Source organism: Leiobunum rupestre, chromosome 8 (genome assembly GCF_980474605.1).
Source record: "Leiobunum rupestre chromosome 8, qqLeiRupe1.1.hap1, whole genome shotgun sequence".
NCBI classification, from domain to species: domain Eukaryota; kingdom Metazoa; phylum Arthropoda; class Arachnida; order Opiliones; family Sclerosomatidae; genus Leiobunum; species Leiobunum rupestre.
In genome coordinates this window covers 8,130,005-8,153,778 of record NC_143391.1, presented here as the reverse complement: position 1 = coordinate 8,153,778, position 23,774 = coordinate 8,130,005, and the positions used below count along the sequence as shown (strand labels likewise).

At 38.8% G+C, this 23,774-nt stretch overlaps 1 protein-coding gene across 1 annotated transcript; it reads right to left on the bottom strand.

The window, feature by feature from the left end:
• Window positions 1-271: 271 nt before the first annotated feature.
• LOC149932298 (uncharacterized) lies at window positions 272-1,141 on the bottom strand. The gene is made up of 3 exons (XM_090157099.1): window positions 1,017-1,141; window positions 567-822; window positions 272-501 (listed from the first exon to the last, which is right to left on the bottom strand). Exons 2-3 carry the CDS (start codon window positions 676-678, stop codon window positions 272-274), a joined length of 342 nt encoding a protein of 113 aa, XP_090013225.1. The 5' UTR covers window positions 679-822; window positions 1,017-1,141.
• Between the last annotated feature and the right edge of the window lie 22,633 nt (window positions 1,142-23,774).

Here is a 23,774-nt window from a genome sequence, read left to right as displayed (position 1 = left end):
AAATTCGATTCGCTGTTTACTTATGGATATTATTCACGATAATTATACGATGATTTAATATGCAACAAATAAGTTTTTATTTAGATAATTTTCGGATATGGATATAAATGAAATGAACGGATAGTTTCCTATCCGAACGGTATAGTCCCATTTTACCCAAAATAGGTTCTCCCAAACCATGTTTCCCCCAATCCCATTTCTCTTCAAAATAACTTAACCCAACAGCTATTCACCCAAAAAGTTTAAAAAATAATTTATTCATTTGTAAATCTTACAAAAAAATTTTATTATTGCAAATTGAAATTTCAACTAAATTAAAGCCCCATTTTATGATTTCAAAAAATTCAACTGGTGTTTTATTTCCGGAAAACAATTGTTCTTTTAGTTCTTTCCGTTTGGCTTCGAGGTCTCGATACTTTTTTACTGGTGGTCTCACTGGGTGAAGACGGTTCGTGGAGTCGATCTCTATTTCAAGTTGTTGCTCTTCCTTTTTCATGAAGTCTATTAGCGCATAAATATTTGGATGAGGAACTTTTAAGGCTTTGTTCCACTTATTACGAGTATACCTTCGGTGTCGTTGTTCGTGTGTGAATTTGAGTTGTCGCCGTGACACCTCATTGATCTGGGGTAACGAGATTTTACCTCTCCCAACCCACTATTGACGTCATAATCGGACATCTCTCGGTACTGTGGTATTGCTGATGAATTTCATCACGTTTACGACTTGCATTGATAGTGACTGGGAAAAGCTTGGCGTAATAGTTCGTGTTTCTCAGTTCCTTCAGCCTGAGTTATTATTCGAGCACGGACGTCACTCTAAATCTTTTAATATAGTAGTTAATAAAAATAACATCACTTGTAAATATGTTAAAGTGTTGGTTGCACGAAAAATCGATAGCAATAGAAACGAATGAATGCGGGCTTGTTTTGAAGCCCAGGACGTTCTCTTTCCAAAAATTTCATTATCGAAACAATTTTCCAATCCTAAGTTTACTAATTTTGAGTCCGAAACTGACCTTTTTCGCTCCCCAAAATCCTGAAATTTTCCGCGAATTTTTCTCCTCCGTAGCACGAGCAATTTGGGGCAAATCGAAGCTGTAGTTTTATTCCTAAAATAGAAGGAACTGAAGTGGAGGGATTCTGTTTACTTGTAGAAGTTTTCAAACCACAGGTTTTTAATCATAATACTAGGCTTATTCATAGATATAAGAAATGTATATAAAGGTCTAGATAAAATATTTCAAAGGGAGTGAATACGGAGGTGACAGCTAGCCGAAACGCGTAATTTCTGCAGGCTATCCTTATAAGACGCTATCTATCGGTAAGAAAGCTCGTGCTATCGTCGCGAGAGCCATTGTCTCCTGCTTAAAAATTATACTAAAAGTCACCAACAGATGGTGTCTAAAGACTACGGCCTGCGGAAAGGTCAAGCACTTAGTACTAAAATGCTAAGAGAGCTCGCGCTCTTGGTCACGTGCCTTCCTCGGTGTCTGCTAGGTGTCAATTCCGTATTTTATGTTAGGCTTAGACGCCCCGAAATTTATCTAGACCTTTATATACATTACTTATATCTATGGGCTTATTATAGAAAGAAAAAATAAAAGACTAGAAATTATCTTTTCAAATCACGCTTCGCGGCGCGAGGAGCCTTCGGTTTCATATCATTTTTCTACTACGTAGCCTTGTGCAGGCCTATTTCAATAGCTCTTTCTATAAAATAATATATACGCATACATGTATAAAAAGTGTTATTTTTTGGATCGCGCGCTTCCTAATATTTCTCGTGCGTTTTCGCGCGAGCTCAACAAAAACAAAAATATGAGCGTGCTCTCTAACTTTAACTGCACGATGAATCAAATTGCTCGACTCTACGGCGCACCGTGTGCCGCGCACGCCTCACGAGCACCGTATAAAAATTCTGTTAGTAGAATCCCATGGTTCAATAGGGTTTTTTTGTTTTCGTCCACGGAATTAGTAGCATCATAGGGGCACCAAGAATTTGTATGCAAGCCTAAACTCTATGTTGGGTAAAGCGACCAATGAGAAAACTCGTTGTCAATGACGTCAATGACCACTGCAGAATAAAAAAACATTTCCCTTTCTTTTAATTATTTCTAATTATCTACGAAACGTAAAGCAACGAAACTTTATATTCGGGTATTTTAAACGTAATTTCTTCGTTTAAAAGTAATATCAAGGAGGATAGCAGGGAGAGCCGACTCCGTATGTTTTTTGTTAAGTGACTGGTAGACCTGCTGACACTAGCGGCCCCTGGTTAGCCTGCTGAAAACCATTAGTTGGTCGTCTGCTAATTCGGCTGTAACAAAAGGCTTAAGATAAGTAGGCGGTGAATTTAAAACAAATCGAAAGTTTGAAACTCTAAACAAGAACTCCAATTTAAGAACACGTTTATCGAAGCTTAAAAAAACTATAATATACTTTTTAAATGTATAAAGATCAGTTTATTGCAGGTAAATAAACGTTTTTTTAATGTATTTTAAATGTGTTTATCTAGTTTTCTACTAGCAGCATCGCGTTTCGAGTTTTTTCTGACTTTTCCTGTTCTTGTCTCTTTTTTTGCTCTCTCTTTCCGTTTCTTTTCATGCTCTTCAAAAATCTTACGATTTTTTAATCTCACTTCATGATGCAACCTCAATCGCAGATAAAGCTGAATTATTTTAAGTTTAATTTCATGACAGATATTTGGGAAATCAACTTCGTTTAACGAAGCTGAAATTGTTTCTCCTATACCTGTCAAATAGGTAATTTTCGGAAAAAAACCTTAAAGATTTATTATATTTTTTTCAACTGTCTCGTATACAAGTACTAGCTATGTTCTTTCACCTTTGGCTTCTACCCTTTGACCACTGCTTGGACTAGATTCTAAAAGAAATTTAGCTTTTCTTGGAGTTAGACTAATTCTTGGTCTAGATAATGAACCTGATAGCAAAAATTGTATTACCCTACAATTTATAAATTATCATGCTCAACTATTTTATTACCCATTACAAATGTGGCTCTTTGACTACTTGGAGTAGAATCAGTTGCCAAATTAGTCTATTCGCGCCTCACTAGATACAGTAGGTACTAAACTAGGTAATGAACCTGAAAAAAAATAAAAATTAAATTAATTAATTAATTAAATTTTAAATTTTAAATTTATTTATTATTCAGTAGTTTGTAAATAAAAAATAGTATAAATGTTTAGATTAACGTTAAAATGAAATACTGTAAAAGTATATAATGCAAAGCATGTAAAAATATTAGTATATATTATGAAAACTGGGTTCGAAGGATGAAGCCTGCAACCGACTAAAATGGTTTTCGATACCTCGACAGTTATAATAGTGAAGTTCTACTTGTATAAACATGGCTTTTAGTTTTACCAGAATCTGTACTAGGCTCTTGCAATTCTTGATTCTTATTTTCAAAATATTTCAAAGGAACAGCATTCCGAAGTATTTTCGATCTATGTTTCGGAAATATACAATATATATATATACCATTTTGTACAGATTTGACATTAACTTGCACTGACTATTTTCGAAGTGCTCGCTACAAACCTTTTTTTCTGAACTATATACACATAGTCCTCTTTCCCAATTAAATCTACCCTATCCGAGTTTTCTATCCATTTTTTACATCTATTTTACATAAAAATATATCAATGAGCCAAGGCTTACGTAAAAATAAATAATTTATTATTACTAACCTCTGTTTGTCTTTTGGGAAGCCAAAAAAAAATTCCCGTCTTTAATTTACCCTGTGCATTTTCACAATTTAAAAAAGTACAAGATTTTCCACCGAAATATTTCCAATTTGAGGAAATACTCTTATTTTTTTTTCTTTCGTCAGCCATCATGAAATTCTGATTGCATCCCCCCCCCCCCCCAAATAAAAATAGTTCAGCATGGTAACCAGGGGGCAGCAGGTTCGCGTTTCAAAAATCACTTTACACACTCCAAAGGCGGAGTCGGCTCTCCCTGCTATCCTCCTTGGTAATATTAAGGCGGTAACGAAGAATTTGCAACTTACTCTTTAATACTTTAATCAGTACTGCATACCTTATGTACAGATTCACATGGTTTTTCCGCCAATTCGTTCTTTAGCATCTGGAGACACTGTTTCTTTGAGATTTCCAAGTGGAGAACACCATGATCGTGATTGTTTTCCACATAGACCATAACTTGACCATCCCTAGCAGCTGTAACTTTACAATACTGAATAGGACACCTCCAGTACTTCCACCCATTTACACAATTCTTTAACATTAATATTTGACCTCCGCCAACTGGAACCATCTTATTTTGGGAAGTTTTCACCCACTCCATAATCACCACGAAATAGCTAAACACATTATGCTACAATCTCATTCCGTCTATATTAATATATACAAGCGCTATTTGCGTCAATATATATATATATATAGCTTTTTTACTAAAAATAAAAAATTATATGTAAAGCAAATTTCACAAGTTTATCTTCCTAAATAAAATTCCCTAACCTATTTAGTTATAAAAAAATAAAAATCTAAAAAACTTGGGTTTCGGAGAAATGCTATTACGCATTTTTTGGAAGAAATGAGAATTGGGAGAAATGACCTTGGGAGAAAAGGGACTATAAAATTTTTTCGGTTAAGTGGGAATTGGGAGAAATGGGATTGGGTTAAATGGGAACATACCATCCGAACGCCAAGCTCTAGGTTTCTCACTCATATCTAATCTAAAATTTTAACCCCTTCATACTCTAGCAAAAACAGTTGTTGAATGACTGAAATAACATCAAAGCTCTAAAGTCTCAAAACCACTACTAGGTGAGTGAGAATGATTAACATAGTGAGGGCCGCTGAGAGCGGGCCCGGGCCCCGGTAAAATATAAATTCCGGACTCCAAGATCTAGCCATTACCATTCGAGATACTGATACTTTTTCGTAGAGAAACCCGGGAGACGTGTACCTCGTTCGTTCAAACCTGGGCCTCAAGACTGCCCGGGCCCCAGTAATTCGTACTGGTTTCCCACCTCTCTTGTCGGGCCTGGACATAGTATGGGATGGAAATGTGGCGCTGATAAACAAACGAAGCTGTTATAAAACCTAAAATTTAAAGTAAAGAACTCTACTGTTGGCTCGCGTGGCTTGAAGGGCTTGCCACCACCCTCCCACGCAATTTCCAATTTAACTCGGCCACCGGTAATTGGCTTCACAAGTCACTTGTTGACTTAGGCCTGTGTGGTTCCTTAAGTATTAGCTTAGCTGATTATTATTATTATTAACATAAAAAAGCTTACTTTCCAAAAATAAATTATTTATTGTTGCAATAGATTCTATTTTAATCAATTACTCTCGGAATAAATATCCAGAAACTAACTACACTTTTGAACAATCAGGCACTCTGATGTAAGTGACATCTCTCGGAGGTTCCGTTCATTAATAAAACGACCTATGATAAGTTCTACCCCTGTGTATACGTAAATGTGTCTATTGAACAACGTCAATAATTTATTGTTTATCTGTGTAAATTTTCCTATTTGATTGAAAAAGCAAATATAAATGTCACCCCAAAACAGCATAATGACGAAAGATTGACACTACCTATTCTCCGAACGTATTTAATTTAATTACAGACCGTTTGTCGAATGACCATACAAGGCATTATACGTCTAAGGATTGACAACTCTTCGTGAGTGATCTTTGAAAATCATGTACAAAGGTGCCCGAGAAATCGCGGACAATCATAATTATGAATACATTGATTCGAAAAATCAGTGTGTTCATTTTTTCTTCCACCAATCTAGTGAAGATGACGTCATAGCGTCGTCTGTTCCGGCGTCAAAATGGATTAATGCCAAATTTTATAAACGAATCGAAAGTAATTATTTTCCAATTTGAGCTCGTAATTTAAAAGCAGTAATTTTACCAACCTATCTGTTGGTAGTGCGCTGAAAAGAGGCACCATTTTCCGAAACAAGGCAGACATTTTTTTCTTATTTAAAATAGCGTTACATCAATTATTAAGGTTAATGACTGAATAACATTTAAATAATAAATTTGTTACAAAATAAGTTCTCTTAATTATTGTACTCTTGAGCCAAGGCTTAATATATTTATATGATATATTTAGGGCTCACATACGCCATTTATTAAAATCTATTTAATATTAATCAACTTAGGCCCAAGTCACCTATCTACTTTCCTTTAAATCATGTGGCGTAGGAGGGTGGTGGCGAGCCCTTCAAGCAACGCGAGCTAACAGCTCCCTACAATCACTATTATCGTTAACCTCCAGTAGTTTTTATGGCAGTGGTGTAGCCAGAAATTCGTCAAAGGGGGGAGGGGTCGAAGTATGAGAATGTTAAGAGGGGGATCGAGAAGGGGGTGGTAATTGAGTATAGTCAAAGGTAGGCCCAAGGGGGGATCTGGACCCGGAAAACGTGTTGAGGTTAACGTCAATAGTTAGTGTAGGGAGCTGTTGGCTCACGTGGCTTGAAGAGCTTACCACCACCCTCCTACGCACCGTAACCCGGCCACCTGAATTAATGGCTTTAAAAGTCGCTCGATGACTTCGGCCTAAGGTGGTGCCTTGGGTATTAGCCTTGCTGACTATTATTACCCCCCCCCCCCTGACCAGTGGGAAAGGAACTTGAAAACTCAACCAAAGTTAAACCTATTTACTAACTTTTGGAAAAAATAAGTTGCATTTTGAAATACTTTTCTGATTTGCGTAGCCATAGATATCACGCCAAACTTCAAATCTTGTCAGGTTTTTTTATGGAAGATTTCTCATTCGAAATTCTGCAGCCTTTGATTAAAAATATTCATAACTAAATTCGTACTCAGATTTAATTAATTTAATTAATTAAGATTTAATTAATTTAATTAATTAATATATATTTCTTTTGTTTACCACAATAACGACCGAGATAAAACGGTTGATGTTTATTGAAATCGCGACCCAATATTCAAATGGTTTTTCTCTTTCAGACACGCGAAGTTTTTTAATAGTATAATAATTAATATTTACGAGCGACAGTTTTAAATATTCGTATATCTTTACCAAGAAGGTATGAAGTGTAAATCTTCTATACAACGTTTCCAGACGCGGAAGAGATAGTAGAAAGAGGAAGTGTATAAGAGGAGCAACGGCGGTAGAGATCAAAAGTTTTCCGAGAGTGCATTTCTTTCGCTCTCCGGTGTAGAGTGTATCGCGGTATAAAGGGGGGGGACGGGCCAGATGGGAACGGGGGGGGGCTGTGGCGGCTACAGAAGTGCGAAGTAACGACCTATCCTTTCGCGGAGAGTTATAGAAGCTCTTCTTCAGCCTTTATTTCCCCGAAAAGAACTGCGGGAAAGCGAAGAAAAAACGTTGTGATGAATTAACGTTGTAGAAATAAACCGCTCTCCTCTCTATTTTCTCTCTTTATAGTTAGGAGAAACGGCATCGAGGGAGGGGCGCACGCCCACCCCTTCCCCTTGTATACTATACGGGAGGGGGGCGATACTATATAGGGGCCACGGGCAAACGCCCTACTTGGAAAGCAAACAAGCCGCGGTCGAGCGCGAGCTCTAAGGAAGGAAAATTGCTATATTTCTTTTTTTTGCATTGTAACGACATCGCTTAAACAAGAATGATGGTACTTAAGCCTTTATTATTAGGCCCTATTACCAGCAAAGTACCTTTGGGATGGTTTTTTCAAAGTTGCTCGTCCCGGCTGAAGATAGTACGCGTAGGTAGCGGTATAACCGGCGCTATTCTTATTCGGGATCCCGCGTTACCATTTAAATCCTCTTCAGTTTGCGCGGGGCCCTTTCTCTTCGCGGCGCTCCCATTAGGAAGCGAATAACTTCGCCCGGGATTCTTGTTTCCAGCGGACTTTCCGCAATATCGCGACGGTGATTATCTTCGTAAAGGCGGACTTCGTATACGTAAACCGATCTCTTTATCTCGTTTACAAGATTTCAAAATAGCGAAACAAAAACTACCTAATGCGATTGCTACGATCCGTGGAAATTTAAAGGTTGCTTTTCAATATCGCTTTCAACGCCCAAAACAGCAGATAGAATAATCGTAAAGATATTTCTAATTTATTAAGTATACTTCGAGTTTCGAAATATTATATTTCGGTGAAATCCAACAAAATACTTCTCTTCTACCGATAAATTATTGAAGAAAAATATTTTTAATTAGGCCCGTATTTTAAAATGTAAGATACGCAATTTGGCAAAAGTTTCTCCTTGGAAGGTCTTTCTCCGATCCCGCGTATTGGCTTGTGTTCGGAATTGTTTATTCATTATCCAAAAAATTATCCGATTTATTTAAAAAACGTTGGTAAAAAGAATATCACGTTAACTTATTTAATTATGTTTCTTACGCAACCAAGCATTTATTTGAATAAAAGTGGTATTTATTTAAATAATTGTTTGTTTTATTTAAATAATAGGCTTATTCACTTTCGATTATTTAAACATTTTACAATTTTTATTCAACTATTGGTTATTTAAATAAATATTATTTAAATATAGCCGCGCTTATTTTATTCATGGATAAAAATTAATCAACTGCCGAACACTAGTATTGATACGTATCATCCTTTTCCGTCGTATTTTCGCTTATTTGGTTTGCCCTCGTTCTTTTTCGAGTAAAGATTTCTCGGATAACCTTGGAATAGATTACGCGCTTCGTGGAACGGGTGTTCGTAAACACGCGGAGATATACGTGTATACGAGTAAAATTCAATTCCTCAACCGTCGTTTTTTATTTACTCAAAGCCTCTTTTCTATACGCGCGTAGGTTCTAAATTAATTTTCGGAGACGTTGTATCGCTATAATTGCTTATCGGATGAAGGAACAAACAACCGATCATCGATTTCCCTTTCAAGGAACAAACGCAAATATTTCGTATTGTTTGAAATTGTTTCCCTATTCCAACTGCCAATTTCGGGAATAACGAGCCTCTTTTACTCTATAATATTATTAGACGCTAACTCGAGATAAAATTAAAACGTTAAATTAAATTACTAAATTATTTTTTTAGTAATATTGAAATTTGTTGGGAACTTAACTTATTTCATTACGCAATAAAATAATTTTACTAAACTACAAGTTTTTTATAATAAACAAAAGTCACGGATTAATTAGGTCCAAAATCATTGGATTAATATCAAAAGAGTACACGTATAAATTCGATCAAGTTTTAGAATTTAAAATATCGAGTTTCTATAAAAAATATATGATAAATTTTCGTTACGTTAATCAAATCAATAAGCTAATATAGCGTTAGAAAATGGAACACCGTAAATGTATTTTCCCTATTGATAAAATTCCTAATTACCATGACAGTCGCGTTACGACTGCGATGTAAGGAATGATATATTTTCCCATTCTAAAGCGGGAAACATTGATTGAGAAATTACCGAATTCGAATATACAAAAGAGGGATTTGAAAGAACAAATATTATCGTTTAAAAGAGAGAAATCGATGGTAAGGAATTTTCTTTTCCAATACGGCCGTCTAAAAACCTCCGCTCTCGAAAACAAAGGCGGAGGAAGGGAGGTTTTGTTCCATAGCGAAATAATAATAATAAAAAAACCCCCGTGTGTCTCCAATGATATAGGTATTAAGTGACAGTGTATATTTGCTTTCGCGGCCCGCCTTCCGAAAGAAGCGATGTTTCTGATAAATTATTCAGCTCGCGTATTACCGGCTGCGGAGCCGTGCTTTTGAGCGGCGTAAATAGACCACGACGTTGAATAGTATTCTATCTAGTCTAGATATCCCATTTCCCGGCCAACCCTTCGTCTAGTATCGGTCGTACGCCGACCAAAATATCAATATTTCTTTTACGAAAGGTTACCGTAAGGTAATAGTAGCCTTTTAACTTTCGCGAAACATCTACCGAGAAAGAAGTCGGCGAGTGTCGGCCGTACGTGCATGATTTTATATTTCGATCCGCGCGTGTGTGAAACGTATCGGAATCTTCTCAGATACATGGCCCGATAAAAGAGAAATTCGCCACTGTCTTATAAGTATGCGTACTACGGAAACGCTCTTTTCTCAGCCTAGTTTTAGGTTGAACGTGACGTCATAGCTTCGGAAAATACCGACGTCGTCATTCGAATTATAAGTGACCTACTCCGACGCCCTGTAGGAACTCAGTCTGAAAATCACGGTCGTCATTCGAATTATAAGTGGCCTACTCCGACGCCCTGTAGGAACTCAGTCTGAAAATCACGGTCGTCATTTCAATGAAGACCAACGGTAGATTTCCCAACATTTTCACGCTCGCTAGTAGCGGGTAAAATAAATACGCTTCTGATACTAGAGAGTGTATAGTGAAATTTTAAAGCTAGACTAAGTAGCGGACAGTTTCAAATTATACGGGTTTTCCAAGCGGAAGCGGATTTTAACTATTTTAACCCGCTACTAGCGAGCGTGAAAATGCGGTTTAAAAGCTATTCGCCATCACAGAATCGGAGTAAAATGACGTCATAGCGTTATTCTACTTACCGTACTCCGAAATCCCGGAACTTTCAAAAAGAAACCACCTATTCTATCACGATGTCAAAAGGCCTCTTGACTCGAAATTGATGACGCGACCAAAATAAGTAGAAAAGTCCATAAAGAAAATTGATAAAAAATCTAAACCCTAAACAAATTGGAAGAAATGTAAATACTTACAAATAGCTCGTACCAATAGGTCTTCGAGCAAACATAAAGACGCGAATTAAATCTCTATTGTCTCCGTATAAACATACGTTCTCTGCAGAAACCTCACCTTATACAAACTACGATTAACAACCGCAAACTAAACAACAAATCCTGGCCATCGAGATTCCGCCACAAATCGTTAGAGGGACAATTACAATAAGGTATCTTTAAACATGTAGCGAACGGATGGGTGGCAGGCGTATAAACGCTATAGGCCCTTCTCGCGTCGAATGGCGCTTAATCTTGGAACGGACAGAGGGAGAACTTTCGAATTTTTAATCATAATTTTTCAAACGATATAGGCGGCTACTTAGCTCTGTCACCGTCGCGCCACGCTACCAGAGAGAGAGAGAGAGAGCGAGTTACGATAAGAAGAGTAGCTGCGGCGGTAGTTGGGAATTTGCCCGTTGGCAAAGAGTAATGGCTATTCGTTTACCCTCGGGTTAAATAAAGTGAGAGCATCCGACGGCGGGGTCCGCGGGGGCGCCGAAACGGACAACCAGCCCAGAAAATGTTTCTTCGCTCCGGAATTGAGTTTAGCGCATTTTCGGCCCGCTCTACGACCGAGTTATAGAGTCGCCGATAGCGTGGCCCTTTGCCAAGCTCATTTTTAGCAGCCAAATGGCCGCGATCGGATCGCCTCCAAACTCAATTATTTCAACCCTCGCCCTTAAATATCGCGATGAAATAAGCTCATTTGTTTCTCGCTTCGTGGCGTATAACGCGAGTTATACTCCTACCCCCGACAACCGCGACCCGACAAATTAAATTATCCATCAGCGCTTACACGCCGCATCGAAGACTTTACCTAGCCGCCGATCTTTACCTCTAGAGTCAAGTTGCGCCTATCGTGCGTACAGGTTTTTTATGGAAAATGTGTAAATGTAAAAGTGACTGTGGAAATTCGAGACACAACTAGGTGGTCGCCGTTTCTGTTTTAGTTATTGGTATAGATAAGATCAGGTAAAATAACGCTCGATAGATAGTTATTACAGTGAAGTCTTATCCGCGTTATTTTCAATGGAAAATAATTGGTCGTCTTCTAAGATGAGACTTCAAATTACGTGACAAAACATTCCCATAAACATACGTATTATATTACTAAAAATCATGAAATTCGTCAGTCAGCGGCGCTTTAGTATAGCTACATCTCTAAAACAAAGAGAGTCGATGTACTTAACACGAAAAACAAATATTAATGGATAAATATCAATAGTGATAACGTATTAGGATAAATTATGCAAAAATAAACAATTGGACTGAAACACGTAATATTTTTGGGTCATAAATTATTTAATTATATTGAAAATAAATTAAAACAATGTAACATATACAGTGTCTTTTTATTTGCTCGAAAAGCATTTTTTTTTAAAAACTGGAAATTTCGAATTTGGATGGTCCTATAACTATACCAGGGGACATTTGTTTGGCAAATTTCACCGTTTTCGGCATATTTTTCAGCTATTGTGAAACATTATTTTTTCACCACTAGGTGCGAGATCACAACTGTCAATTTGAAAGTTGTACCCCGTCATTGAAAACCTATTAAAATCGTTGATTCAGTGAAAAAGGGCCTAAGTGGGTCAAGTCAAATTACACTTTTTGATGCGATTTAGAAACAAACCGCCTACCTATTTTGAACATTATTAATATGTCTAATACTGTGACTCAGGCATATTCAATTTAAAATTTTTGTCGCGTCAAAAAGTGTAATCTGGCTTGACCAACTTGTCAATTTTCCAAGTCTCGTTATTCACTGAAAAATAGACTGAGTCAAACTTTAAAAATGAAAGTTTTTATCTAGCACCTAGTGGTGAAAATATATGCCGAAAATGGTGAAATTTCACAAACAATGTCGCCCGGTAAAGTTATACGACCCTCAAAATTTGAAATCTCCATCATTATAAGTTTTTGAAAAACATTACTTTTTCGAACAAAAAAGACCCTGTATTTAAAGAGTAAAGTACCACTTGATTAATAATTTTTGGATTGACTAATCTTTATTATCTTACTGACTTTTAATTTGATTTATTGTTAATTCGTTTCGGATGATGTAGACTTTTCATTTCCTAGTCCTAATAAATATTAAACCAAAATGTATAGTTTTCCCCCAGCCACGCACGAGCTACAGGGGTATACTATAAATTGTTAACTAATATGGTATTTATTAAAAGTATCAATAAATGAAAAAATCACAGAAATATATGAGAGACACGGTTTCTTTTTCTTACCGAGAGCCTAAATTTTAAAATACCATTCCTAAAAGAAAATGTGCATTTTTTTTAATACTCTGGTTCAGTGCGCTGTACGAATTCTCATAATGTAAGTTCGAAAATTCTTCAACTCCTGGTGGTGGAAAAAGCTTTAGTGAGCGAATGACTACTGACAGCAATCGAAAGTCCACCATCAGCTGAGTAAAAGTTTAAAATTTCATCTTCTTAGGTATTTGCAAACAGTCTCCACAAACCAAACACGACTGAAAAAACCGTGCTTGCCATGTTTAGAAATTATTTATTCCTAATCGGCTAAAGCACTTCCACAAATTTGATTTACATCCAATAAAGTATCTTGGTCAGGAACGTAGCGGCCAGTTGCGAAAATCGGAAAGAGACGGCAAAATGAGAATTACTTTTTTAATTCTATATTTCCCATCTTCATTAAAAAGATGAGTAGATGCAATAACGATAAAGAAAGTTGTGCGTGTCTCTTTTAAGCGTATTAAGTGGCACCGTGAATGTCAAAAAGGGGGATGGAGGAGTGGTTAGCACTTTCGCCTCGCAGCAAGAGGAGCTGGACTGAATTTGCAGGTTATCTCCCCACTGGTTAAAATGGTTTCCCCTCGAGTTCTTAGGTTTCGCTTTCCCATAAAATCTTGTAGAGGTTAACGGTAATAGTGAGTGTAGGGAGCTGTTGGCTCGCGTGGCATGAAAGGCTTGCCCCCACCCTACTACGCATTGTAAACCTGCCACCTGTTTAAAGGCATTAAAAGTCGCTCAATGATTTGGGCCTAAGGTGGTGCCTAGGGTATTAGCATAGCCTAATTATTGAAAAAACGAAAGCGGCGCTCCTCTCTTTTAGCTCTCACTGAAAAACAAAAGCGGTGCTCCTCTATTTTCCCGCTCTCTGATAAACGAAAGCGGCGCTCCTCTCTTTTAGCTCTCACTGAAAAACAAAAGCGGTGCTCCTCTATTTTCCCGCTCTCTGATAAACGAAAGCGGCGCTCCTCTCTTTTAGCTCTCACTGAAAAACAAAAACGGTGCTCCTCTATTTTCCCGCTCTCTGATAAATGAAAGCGGCGCTCCTCTCTTTTCCCGCTCACTGAAAAAACGAAAGCGGCGCTCCTCTCTTTTAGCTCTCACTGAAAAACAAAAGCGGTGCTCCTCTATTTTCCCGCTCTCTGATAAACGAAAGCGGCGCTCCTCTCTTTTCCCGCTCACTGAAAAAACGAAAGCGACGCTCCTCTCTTTTAGCTCTCACTGAAAAACAAAAGCGGTGCTCCTCTATTTTCCCGCTCTCTGATAAACGAAAGCGGCGCTCCTCTCTTTTAGCTCTCACTGAAAAACAAAAGCGGTGCTCCTCTATTTTCCCGCTCTCTGATAAACGAAAGCGGCGCTCCTCTCTTTTAGCTCTCACTGAAAAACAAAAACGGTGCTCCTCTATTTTCCCGCTCTCTGATAAATGAAAGCGGCGCTCCTCTCTTTTCCCGCTCACTGAAAAAACGAAAGCGGCGCTCCTCTCTTTTAGCTCTCACTGAAAAACAAAAGCGGTGCTCCTCTATTTTCCCGCTCTCTGATAAACGAAAGCGGCGCTCCTCTCTTTTCCCGCTCACTGAAAAAACGAAAGCGACGCTCCTCTCTTTTAGCTCTCACTGAAAAACAAAAGCGGTGCTCCTCTATTTTCCCGCTCTCTGATAAACGAAAGCGGCGCTCCTCTCTTTTAGCTCTCACTGAAAAACAAAAGCGGTGCTCCTCTATTTTCCCGCTCTCTGATAAACGAAAGCGGCGCTCCTCTCTTTTAGCTCTCACTGAAAAACAAAAACGGTGCTCCTCTATTTTCCCGCTCTCTGATAAATGAAAGCGGCGCTCCTCTCTTTTCCCGCTCACTGAAAAAACGAAAGCGGCGCTCCTCTCTTTTAGCTCTCACTGAAAAACAAAAGCGGTGCTCCTCTATTTTCCCGCTCTCTGATAAACGAAAGCGGCGCTCCTCTCTTTTCCCGCTCACTGAAAAAACGAAAGCGACGCTCCTCTCTTTTAGCTCTCACTGAAAAACAAAAGCGGTGCTCCTCTATTTTCCCGCTCTCTGATAAACGAAAGCGGCGCTCCTCTCTTTTAGCTCTCACTGAAAAACAAAAGCGGTGCTCCTCTATTTTCCCGCTCTCTGATAAACGAAAGCGGCGCTCCTCTCTTTTAGCTCTCACTGAAAAACAAAAACGGTGCTCCTCTATTTTCCCGCTCTCTGATAAATGAAAGCGGCGCTCCTCTCTTTTCCCGCTCACTGAAAAAACGAAAGCGGCGCTCCTCTCTTTTAGCTCTCACTGAAAAACAAAAGCGGTGCTCCTCTATTTTCCCGCTCTCTGATAAACGAAAGCGGCGCTCCTCTCTTTTCCCGCTCACTGAAAAAACGAAAGCGACGCTCCTCTCTTTTAGCTCTCACTGAAAAACAAAAGCGGTGCTCCTCTATTTTCCCGCTCTCTGATAAACGAAAGCGGCGCTCCTCTCTTTTAGCTCTCACTGAAAAACAAAAGCGGTGCTCCTCTATTTTCCCGCTCTCTGATAAACGAAAGCGGCGCTCCTCTCTTTTAGCTCTCACTGAAAAACAAAAACGGTGCTCCTCTATTTTCCCGCTCTCTGATAAATGAAAGCGGCGCTCCTCTCTTTTCCCGCTCACTGAAAAAACGAAAGCGGCGCTCCTCTCTTTTAGCTCTCACTGAAAAACAAAAGCGGTGCTCCTCTATTTTCCCGCTCTCTGATAAACGAAAGCGGCGCTCCTCTCTTTTCCCGCTCACTGAAAAAACGAAAGCGACGCTCCTCTCTTTTAGCTCTCACTGAAAAACAAAAGCGGTGCTCCTCTATTTTCCCGCTCTCTGATAAACGAAAGCGGCGCTCCTCTCTTTTCCCGCTCACTGAAAAAACGAAAGCGGCGCTCCTCTCTTTTTAGCTCTCACTGAAAAACAAAAGCGGTGCTCCTCTATTTTCCCGCTCTCTGATAAACGAAAGCGGCGCTCCTCTCTTTTAGCTCTCACTGAAAAACAAAAGCGGTGCTCCTCTATTTTCCCGCTCTCTGATAAACGAAAGCGGCGCTCCTCTCTTTTAGCTCTCACTGAAAAACAAAAGCGGTGCTCCTCTATTTTCCCGCTCTCTGATAAACGAAAGCGGCGCTCCTCTCTTTTCCCGCTCACTGAAAAAACGAAAGCGGCGCTCCTCTCTTTTAGCTCTCACTGAAAAACAAAAGCGGTGCTCCTCTATTTTCCCGCTCTCTGATAAACGAAAGCGGCGCTCCTCTCTTTTCCCGCTCACTGAAAAAACGAAAGCGGCGCTCCTCTCTTTTAGCTCTCACTGAAAAACAAAAGCGGTGCTCCTCTATTTTCCCGCTCTCTGATAAACGAAAGCGGCGCTCCTCTCTTTTCCCGCTCACTGAAAAAACGAAAGCGGCGCTCCTCTCTTTTTAGCTCTCACTGAAAAACAAAAGCGGTGCTCCTCTATTTTCCCGCTCTCTGATAAACGAAAGCGGTGCTGCTCTATTTTCCCGTTCTCTGATAAACGAAAGTGGCACTCCTCTATTTTCCCGTTCTCTGATAAATGAAAGTGGCACTCCTCTCTTTTAGCGCTCACTGAAAAACAAAAGCGGTGCTCCTCTATTTTCCCATTCTCTGATAAACGAAAGTGGCACTCCTCTCTTTTAGCGCTCACTGAAAAACAAAAGCGGTGCTCCTCTATTTCCCCACTCTCTGATAAACGAAAGTGGCACTCCTCTATTTTCTCGTTCTCTGATAAACGAAAGTGGCGCTCCTTTATTTTCCCGTTCTCTGATAAATGAAAGTGGCGCTCCTCTCTTTTAGCTCTCACTGAAAAACAAAAGCGGCGCTCCTCTCTTTTAGCTCTCTCTGAAAAAACAAAAGCGGCGCTCCTCTCTTTTAGCACTCACTGCAATATCATTTACACTGATGGCAGTATTTCGATTGATATCAGGTGCTACAAGATATATTATATATAGTCCCAAATTGCATGTATATAATATATAATATATTCTATTATTTATTGCATTAAATATTACTATTACAATCTCACTGAGCCACTTTTTCGATTAGCAATACTGATAGTTTGCTTTTATGGAATTGGTAAATTTTTTATAAATTTGTAAAACTTTCATTTATAGTTTTATTAATGCAGTTAAAGATTATTATTTATAAGACAGGTTAGGGTAAATTAAAAATCTAATCCCGAGCATAGCCAGTTTCCAATTCATATCTAAATTTGGCCTACTATCCCCTGTAGAAGTGTTCCACACGCGTGACGCCAGTGTCCAGGGTGAAGATAAATTACAGGGTTAGATGTTCTTCCTATAGGCACTGGAATCATTCGCGTACAGAAATCGCCGATTTTATTTGTACAGGGGACAATGGACTTTTAAAGCTACGTGTTGTTGATGATACGGATAAACTTTGGTATAATCACGACTTAAATACGTGTAGAAATGAATCGGGAACGTATGTTCTAGCGAAGCGGGAACAGCGACGGCGTTATTAATTTTCCAATCACTCATTGGACTTAAGCAAATAGACAGCGAAACAATCTAATCAGCGCGCGGGACGAATACGTCTCGTTTTCGACAACCCAGATTTGCCTTTCTCTCATTGCGTACAAACTGTTAAAATAGATGAACATAGGTGGGTGGTGCGTACGACATAGAGAGAGAGAGAAAATCTTGGAAATATTTCATTATATCCATGCAGCGGGGAGGGGAACACCACGAGGGGGCGCTAGCGTTGCCGATATTATCAGGAATTTGGCCTCCGGGAAATCGAAAGTACGCGGCCCTGCAGAGTAAACTAAATCAGTCATCTATGAAATATTCGGAAAAGATCATTTTAATATAACTTCGGGAAGTTCTCTCTCCTTCGACCATATATATATATATATATATCATACATATACATATTCGATGGCGCGCGGTGGTTTCGGTCTACGCGAAAGGATCCCGATAACATCGCGAAAGGGCGAAATTGGGGGGGGGGGGCTAAGAAGAACCAGAGAGAGAGAGAGAGAAAAAATGAAATTACGGTCGAAAAAATATGGGCCTAATGAAAATCGATTCAACCATGTTAAGCGGAGTCAAGCACGCTTTAATTCTCAGCGGAATTAAAAACGCAATTTTACCCCTGGTCTGCAGCATCCCATTCTAGTACTCGTAAGCGGAAACAAGTTCGGCGAGGAACAAACTAAATTGCGTTTCCGACATGCTCTTATTTTAATTAAATAAAATTAATTATTTAATGAATGAATTAATTAATTAATTAACATATTTTAGACCCTGGCAAAAGTATAGTTTTTACTATTAATTTACAGCGATGGATGGTGAGAGTTAATGGTAAAAAATAGTACTTTTTTGAAATGTGATTAGTTAATCTTATATTAACTAATTAAAAATAACTTAATCTATTTTAGGCTTTGAGAAAAGTATATTTTATTACTATTAATTTACAGTCATCTTTGAAGTACCTTTTTAAATGTGATCAGTTAATCTTATATTAATTAATTAAAAATAAATTAATATATTTTAGGCATTGAGAAAAGTATATTTTATTACTCTTAATTTACAGCCATCTTTGAAGTAATTTTTTAAATGTGGTCAGTTAATTGTATATTAATTAATTAAAAAATAAATTAATATGTTTTAGGCTTTGAGACAAGAATATTTTATTACTATTAATTTACAGCCATCTTTGAAGTACTTTTTTTAAATGTGACTAAGGTTGAATGAAAAGTGAAGAATAATAAACAGGCGAGTTGATTGTCTTCTTAAAAAGTTTAAATCGCCTCGATTTTAAAACATTCGCCTTGAAATAATTTTTAAAACTAGGTAGATATGGATTCGATTTTTTGGACTAAATCTCGATAAATAGAAAGCTATTCGAGGTACGACCATCGGAACAAATCAAAGCGCATAACTCCGTCGAAAGCGTAACTTTCCTGTCCGGAGCAAAAAGAGGGGTAAGAAGAAGAAAAAGCGACTCTCGCTTCCAAAGTTCTCTCTTTTGGCTATATACGCCGGAAATCGATGGATTCGGAAGTGATTTTTTACGCGTTTTTCCTTTTTAGCCCTCCCTCCTAAACTAATAATTTGTACAAGGTCGGCAGAACCAGCCCGAGGCATTTTTACTCTCGCGCGAAACCAGCGAGGTTCATCAAAATTTCCCCATCCTACATGCCCGTACTCCAGTAGCCTCTCCCGGCGTCTATTCGTCCTCGGTGTACACTTTAATGGCCACCCGCACACCGCTAATACGTATAGAAAGAGGAGAGAGACAGCAATTAGTTTGGTTTTGAGGATCATGCTGGTTAAACGCGTAGAGATAAAAAAGGAAGCTGGCCTTCGTCGCCCCCTCCCGCTTTATTGGTCGTTTGCGAAAAAATCATTTAGCCGCGCCCGCCTGCCTAATTCTCGGAGCGACGCTCTGATTGAAAAATGCACCAAAAACATCTCATATCGACGCCCATATAAAAACGACTCGACTGCCTAATTGGAAAACATAATATTGCCTATATTTAAGCAGTCTGGGATATCTTATGGTTATGGCGAAAATGTAAAATTAATTTTTTGAGGGGGGAGGTAAATGAATGTTGGCGACGTCGCTTACCCCCCTACCATCATTGCGGATTATAAATTTGTTAGATTAAACGCTTGTAAATAGCCTCTTTAAAGAAACTTTCTTACGAATTAATTTTATTTATTTCTAATGGACGTACTATTTTTCAATGCAAATGACCAGCTCCGTCTACAGGCAGACACTTTTAAGCAAATTAAACAGTTCCAAGTGACCCACTCATTTCTTAAACAAAAAATTTGCGTCTTTCGAGATACTTCAGACAAAATGACGAAGCCGTTTGAATATTTATAAATATACAGGGTGGAAGCTTCAGCCGCGGTCCAGCCTCGGTACTTCTCCTAGTACACCAGAGTGCTGCGGGTGGAACACTTCTACAGGCGCTGGTAGACCAAAAATTGACCAATGGGAGAATTGGAAGCCTCAGCTGTGGTCCAGCCTCGGTACTTCTCCTAGTACACCAGAGTGCTGCGGGTGGAACACTTCTATAGGCGCTGGTATTACCAAAATAGACCAATGGCATAATTAGAAGCGCATCTTTATCCAATCGCCCGAAAAAGCATTTGGAAGATGCGCTTCTAATTATCCCATTGGTCTATTTTTGGCCTACCAGCGCCTGTAGAAGTGCTCCACTCGCAGTACTCTGCTGTACTAGGAGAAGTACCTAGGCCGGACCACGGCTGAGGCTTCCACCCTGTATAGTATCAAAAATAGAAAATGTTACGCCGATATTTCCAAAATATGGCTCTGCTCCTCTCTACTAATCCCTAATCCCCCCCCCCGCTTCCGCGCATAGAAAACAAAATGCAAACTATTGAAAGTCTTTCTGGTCCCTGTCGAACATTTTACTCTCTTTTCTTACGCCGAAAGTTTCTTTTTCTCGTTTTAAACAGACAACTTTTGGAAGCATACATGGATGAGGGTATACGCTGCTCTTCCTTTGATTCCGGTATTCCTGGTCGCGCACGCGTTAAATAATATATATTTTTTTTAGTAAAAAGTCACCGAGCGCGCGAGAATGAGCCGAAGCGCGGGAAAAATGGAACTTCATAGCGAATATATTTCGGAGCCCATCTTTTATTCATGGAAGGTCTATTTGGCAGGCCTATTTGAATATAAAGTAGCGCTAAAAGAAGTTCAAGAATCTCATTACCCAAATATATCCCCTCTGACTTCACCCCTCCGTCCGCGACGCCAATGAAGAGAGCGGACATTTGGGATACACACACCTATATCAGGACTACGTATAACTAGCCCGACTTGGAACTTCTTGACTCGGAAATTAAAAATTAAAACTCGAAATTAGTTTCGTCGATGGAGGACAGACTTCTGGATATCTTATTTCTTGCCTCTTACGGTAATACACTTAGCGGTACATTCTTTTTTATTTCACATTTCAAATAGCCTAGGAATACACATATTTGAGAATATAAGTTTCAAATTATATTTTTACGGTGTTAAATCTATGTCAAGTGTGCTTTAATTAATTGTATTAATGTAGCCTAATTGTGTTCTTGGTTTCCCTTAGTGTTGTTAATTTTCCGCAAATCGGAAAAATAAAAAATTGAAACCAAAATTACTTTTTAAGGATTTTTAATGTTTTTAACTTTTTATCGATATAAAATGTCTAATATCAGTAAACATACTACAAAACATTAATAGCGTTACCTTGTTAATCCGTGGAGGTTTAGTTTTACTTTCAGATTTACAAATAATGTACTAGACTAATAATGGAATGAAACTGTTTTTCATTTTTTCGGAAAAATTTTCCGACTTACAACACTAGTTTCACTTTCTTTCCCTCAAAAAAAGTCAAAATCATTGAAAAGGCGAATTAAAGGCCAAATACAAAAATGGTTCTGAATATCCTGAGGTGTTTTTGCGCTTCGGTTCGGTTGATTATATTTTAAAATAATTACTTAAATAATTGGTCAATTTTTCATATATTTTAAATTCTTATTACATCCTCCCAATTACAATTGATATAGAAACGCGGCTTTCGGTGAAATGCGAAATAAATTTCAGTTGATAAATGAATAAAATGAAAGACGAACCCTCCCATAAAGAATAGGGTTATTCTCGAATCTAATCTTTATGAATAACAGCATTCTCGGCCATCGCTATTGGGCAGGTGCGCCCCGATTGTTGCTCAATCCTTTAACTACATATGTTACACCCTAAAATATAATTGTACCGTAAAAAAACCCCTTTCGCTTATGAAATTTGAATTCATCCATTGGAAATTCGGTCGTATAATTACGGAGTATTAGTATTATACGAAGGGAACGATTAAAAGTGAAAACTTAAAAAGGGCGGAGCCAACCAAGAATTAATGCTAAAGAAACTCTTCATTAATAAATCCGCAAAATATGTAATTTCCGCCCCGAGTACCTGTATACTCGAAAGAAAGAAAAATTATACGTATGACAATTACAATAAATACCGTATGCGCGTGCGTAGGGGGGGGGGTGAAAAGCGGGAAACAGAAATCCAAATTGACTCTGCCGCGTCCAAAATAGAGTATCATATTTTACACGCGACCAATTCGGCGACAATTATTTTACGGGTAGGTGCGCTAGAGTGTGTGTGTGTCGGCTTGATTGTACTTACGGCATAGCTTCGGGAAGACGGGTTTACGTTTCTGGCTTTCTCACCTAATAACCACCATTAGAAGTCGTTACTTTAGCCGCGGGATCTTAATAAATGCAACGCCCAGGTAATAGAAACCGAACGAACTATTCGGCCCCCCTCCGACCACGTGCGGCTGGTTCTCGCCGTTGCCCCTTTAATCATTCGCCACACGCCATACACTGAATATATGCAAGACGAGAGGCTTGTCTCGAATGTATAAATTGTCTCGGTATAAATTGGGGAATCAAGCCCACGAACAAATTTCGACAGCATTAACAGCATATTTATAGCCGTAATATTGAAGCGAAACAGTAGCGAAGGCGCCCCCCTCATCAGCCGGGCTAAGTGCGCTCGCCAGGATACGCGACCTAAGATCTACGCCTTCCCTATTGGTCGGCTTCTCCTCCGAAGCTTAGCTTATAGCGTCACCTCGCGGCTACCAGAGCGTTAATGTTATTCATGCCGTGTGTGTTGGCTTCCCCTCGCTGCCCGGATTTATATCGAATCTGTACGCGTGTTCGTGGCTCCGTTCTACGCGATAAAAATTGACATTAGTCGTACTGATATTTGCAGCCGCTGTTTATTATTAATGCTGGTTTCGCCGATATTATACGACTTACGTTTACTAATACGCTAATTTTAAAATATAATCTAAACTAATATAGAGACAAAGGTTTGAGCTCTGGAGAAGTTCGTCTATATAACACTCGCTTATGCTAGGTGAATACGTGGATTTTTTTTAACTTAAAGTAAATTAAGTATATCCGAAACAGAGACTATTTATATTTCGTTTTACAACTTACACGAAACGCGACTTCCTACAGACTTATTGTAATTAATAGATGCTTAAATTAAACCTGTTCAGCGATTTGCCTAGAAGTATAGTAATACCACTGCTTAATACTTTAATTCAGGTGCCCCCTGAAAGAAACAAGTTGAAACAGTGAAGCGTAACTGTATCCGTGGTTCTGCGGTAGAACGCTCACCTGTCGTGCAAGAGGGTTCGAATCCCGGCCGATTAAAAAATTATACTACACCCAATGACAAAAAGAGGGCGCTTTTGGAAAAACCTTTTCCCTGATTCTGAGAAACTGGGAAAATGCGAACGCGTTCGCAGGCCTGACTGACAGACAGACACGGTGGTATTATAACCCCTCCTAGGAGAGGTAAAAACTGCGCGCGCCCTATCAACGTTAGTCTTACAAATAAACCTAACATAAACACGTGACTACTTTATTCAGTGACTTGAAATTAAAAAATATCACAACCAACTCTTACGAGGAGAAGTATATTTTGGCTTGCTAACTTGTTATATTTAGGGAGCCGAACTCCCGCACGCTAAAATAATGATCAAGAAGCACGTGGAATTTTTTAACAAGATGAACAAGGAATGAGGAATTTATGAGAGCATATATTAGTTTTGGAACTGTTAACACATACAATTGTTAGCGTTGGTTATTAGGTTTGTTTATGTTAATCGAATAGGAATGTTTTAAAAAGCTTATTGGTTTCACTCGGGCGCTCATTCAAGGGGCAACACAGCACCCTGTATATTTTAAATTCACGAATTAGAGCACGAATCTCAGGGTCGTTTATAACAGTTTTATCAGAAAGC